Source organism: Entamoeba histolytica, genomic scaffold, assembly GCF_000208925.1.
Source record: "Entamoeba histolytica HM-1:IMSS scf_1104750517367 genomic scaffold, whole genome shotgun sequence".
NCBI lineage: Eukaryota > Evosea > Mastigamoebida > Endamoebidae > Entamoeba > Entamoeba histolytica.
This window is the reverse complement of record NW_001915273.1, coordinates 8,113-10,941: the sequence shown is the minus strand read 5'-3', so window position 1 is coordinate 10,941 and position 2,829 is coordinate 8,113. Positions and strand designations below refer to the sequence as shown.

At 20.4% G+C, this 2,829-nt stretch overlaps 1 protein-coding gene across 1 annotated transcript in view, besides 1 other annotated feature; it reads left to right on the top strand.

The window, feature by feature from the left end:
• Positions 1–1,320: 1,320 nt before the first annotated feature.
• Positions 1,321–1,646: a repeat region.
• An 867-nt stretch (positions 1,647–2,513) lies between these two features.
• Positions 2,514–2,829, top strand: part of EHI_071600 (T-complex protein 1 subunitTheta, putative) — a gene marked incomplete at both ends in the record, with an annotated part of 1,263 nt that continues 947 nt past the window's right edge. Inside the window, one exon of the mRNA XM_001914242.1 lies at positions 2,514–2,829. This exon is cut by the window's right edge and continues 947 nt beyond it. Coding sequence (XP_001914277.1) covers positions 2,514–2,829 — 316 coding nt within the window.

Genomic DNA, 2,829 nt, shown 5'->3' with positions numbered 1-2,829 from the left:
CTTTTATATTATTATCATTTATATCTACTTTCATTTTATATTTATTCTCTTTTGATTTATATTAATATTAAATTTATCTTTTATACTTTGATTTTATTATTATATCATTGATTATCATTTTTTCGATTTATTTATCATTTATTCTTATTATTCTTTTGTTTTATATTCTATATCATATATTAATATCATTTTCATTTATATTTTATCACTTATTACATGTTATAATAACATAACACATATGATTGAATATATAATAAACATCATGATGAAGTTATACATATAAATAATAAACATAAAAAAGAGTAAAATATTTTTCATTAATAAAATATTGTTAATTATTTTATACTATTGAATTAGACACTTTTTATTGAATATATCTCATTTTTACATTAAAAATACACAATTTATTTTTTCATTCTTTTCTTCTTTTATTATTTATTCTATTTATTACTCTTTATCTTCTTTCTTTTTATATTCTCTATTTTCTACTTTTATTCTTTCTTCATCTTCTTCTACTTCTTAATTTATTTTTATTCTTTTATATCTTTCATTCTCTTCTTTTTCTATTATTTGCTTTTTTTTCGTTGCCTATTTTATTGGCATTTATCTTCACATATTTTATCAAAATAATATAATAATTTATATTTAACATTAATACAAAAATGATAAAACAACATTAATATTGATAACATTATTATAATTTATATTGTTTCATTGTATATCATTTGATTTTAACAATACAATATGAAAAATAAGAAGTTATATTAAATGTTCATTAAATCATTTATTAATATTGTTAATATCTTGCTTATATTTAATAAATCATTATTAATGACTTAGTAATTGATAACTTAGAAATAACCAAATTCATTTATTAAATTCATTAAATAAAATTCATTCATTTATTTTTTTTTCATTTATAATGATTTATTTATATTCTCTTTTATCTTTTAATACTATTCAATTTATTACAAAGTGTTATATGAAATATTAATAATAATTCATTCAATAACTCATTCATCATATAATACATTTGTTCAATCGTTATTTTCAATGAACATGTTATTTTAAAAGAAGAACGTATAAATGAATATATAAAAAATAAGTATTGAAATGGTGACATACTTGAGAATGAGAGATTGGTAAAAAGAAAACTCTAAGCAACTAGAGCAAATTAATGGAGTAAGAAAAAACATATAGTCAAATAATACAAATCAAAATAAAAACTACTTCCATTAGACAAAAAAAAAACATTACAAGCACATGACCAAAAATATAATATTTGTTTTATTTGTATTAAATATTGGATAAAGTCTATGTACTTATTTAAGAAAATTAAATATGAAACAGTATAAATATGAAAATAGTAAGAGATAAGAAACTAACTTAGACCTTCACAGGTAAAGTATAACGTCTATTCAATACTTCAAGCACGTGTTTTGAAAAGAAAAGAATAATAAGAATAACTATAACCTAATACTATTAATGTGATTAATGAATCAAGATACACTTAAAATCAGTATGATTATTGAATTAAAATATTAACAAATAATAATTAAAAATATTGAACTAATAAATACAAAATACCTTATTAAATCGTGTATTGACTATATTGTAAAATGAAATAATAAAAAAATACAAGAAGATATGTTTTTTAATGAGAATAAAAGAACAAAAAATTAAATTTTTTGATAAAACGTAACTTATTATTTAAATTAAAGCTTAGGTTGAAAGCTTAAAAATATATTAAATGATAAATTTATATGTATTTATGCCTTACTATAATTTATGTATTATCTGTGATACTTTTGAAATAGAAAAAACTAAGGATATGAAAAATATTTACCAATAAAATCAAATTAACTTCATTTCATAATTAACATAATTCCCTTTTAATATAAATACTATAGAACTGAACTAAAAACATATCGAGATAATGTGCTATCATAAAAAAACTAAACTACTTTTAAGTGCTTCTCGATAAAAATATACTGAATCAATATTCTTCAATTATTATTCTATCAAAAACTAATAGCCAATAACAAAAAACTTATCAAAAATAAGTCGTTTGTAATTATTCAAAATATCATACTTAAAAACATGTCATTAACTAAAACCTTCAAAAACCTATAATTGATTCCTTTTAATTCAAATAGCCATACACCAAAAAAGAGTTTCAAAATGCTAACACGGTTAAATACTTTTTCATATATTTCATATTAAAGATTCTCAACCATTATGTTGAACAAGAACAATAAATTTTTAATAGAATAAAGTTGTTAAAGTGTTTTATTTGTCGATGTGTATCAATTGAAATGAGTATTATTTGGTTTTTCCATTGGTTACTAGCGATGTTCAAAATTGTGTCATGAAGTTTTTTTAAAGTAAATAAAACGAAAAATAAATTATAAATATAGTAAAATAAATTAAAAAAGAATAGAATCAAAATTTATGCGTTTGGATTTTCACAGATCAAGTTCTCTTTTCATTTTCATTTCAAAGAAAGAGAAACCATGGCAGATTTATTAAAAGAAGGAACAAAACATCTCAGTGGACTTGAAGAGGCAGTACTAAAGAATGTAGAAGCAGTCAGATCTCTTTCACAAATAACAAAAACAACATTTGGACCTCAAGGAATGAAGAAATTAATTGTTAACAATAGAGGAAAACAATACGTTACTTCAGATGCAGCTAAAATTATCACCGAGCTTGAATTCAAACACCCTGCTGCTAATATGGTTATTAATGCAGCAAAACAACAACAAGCAGAGATTGGAGATTTTACAAATTTAGTTATTATGTTTGCTGGTGAATTAATGACTCAAGCTG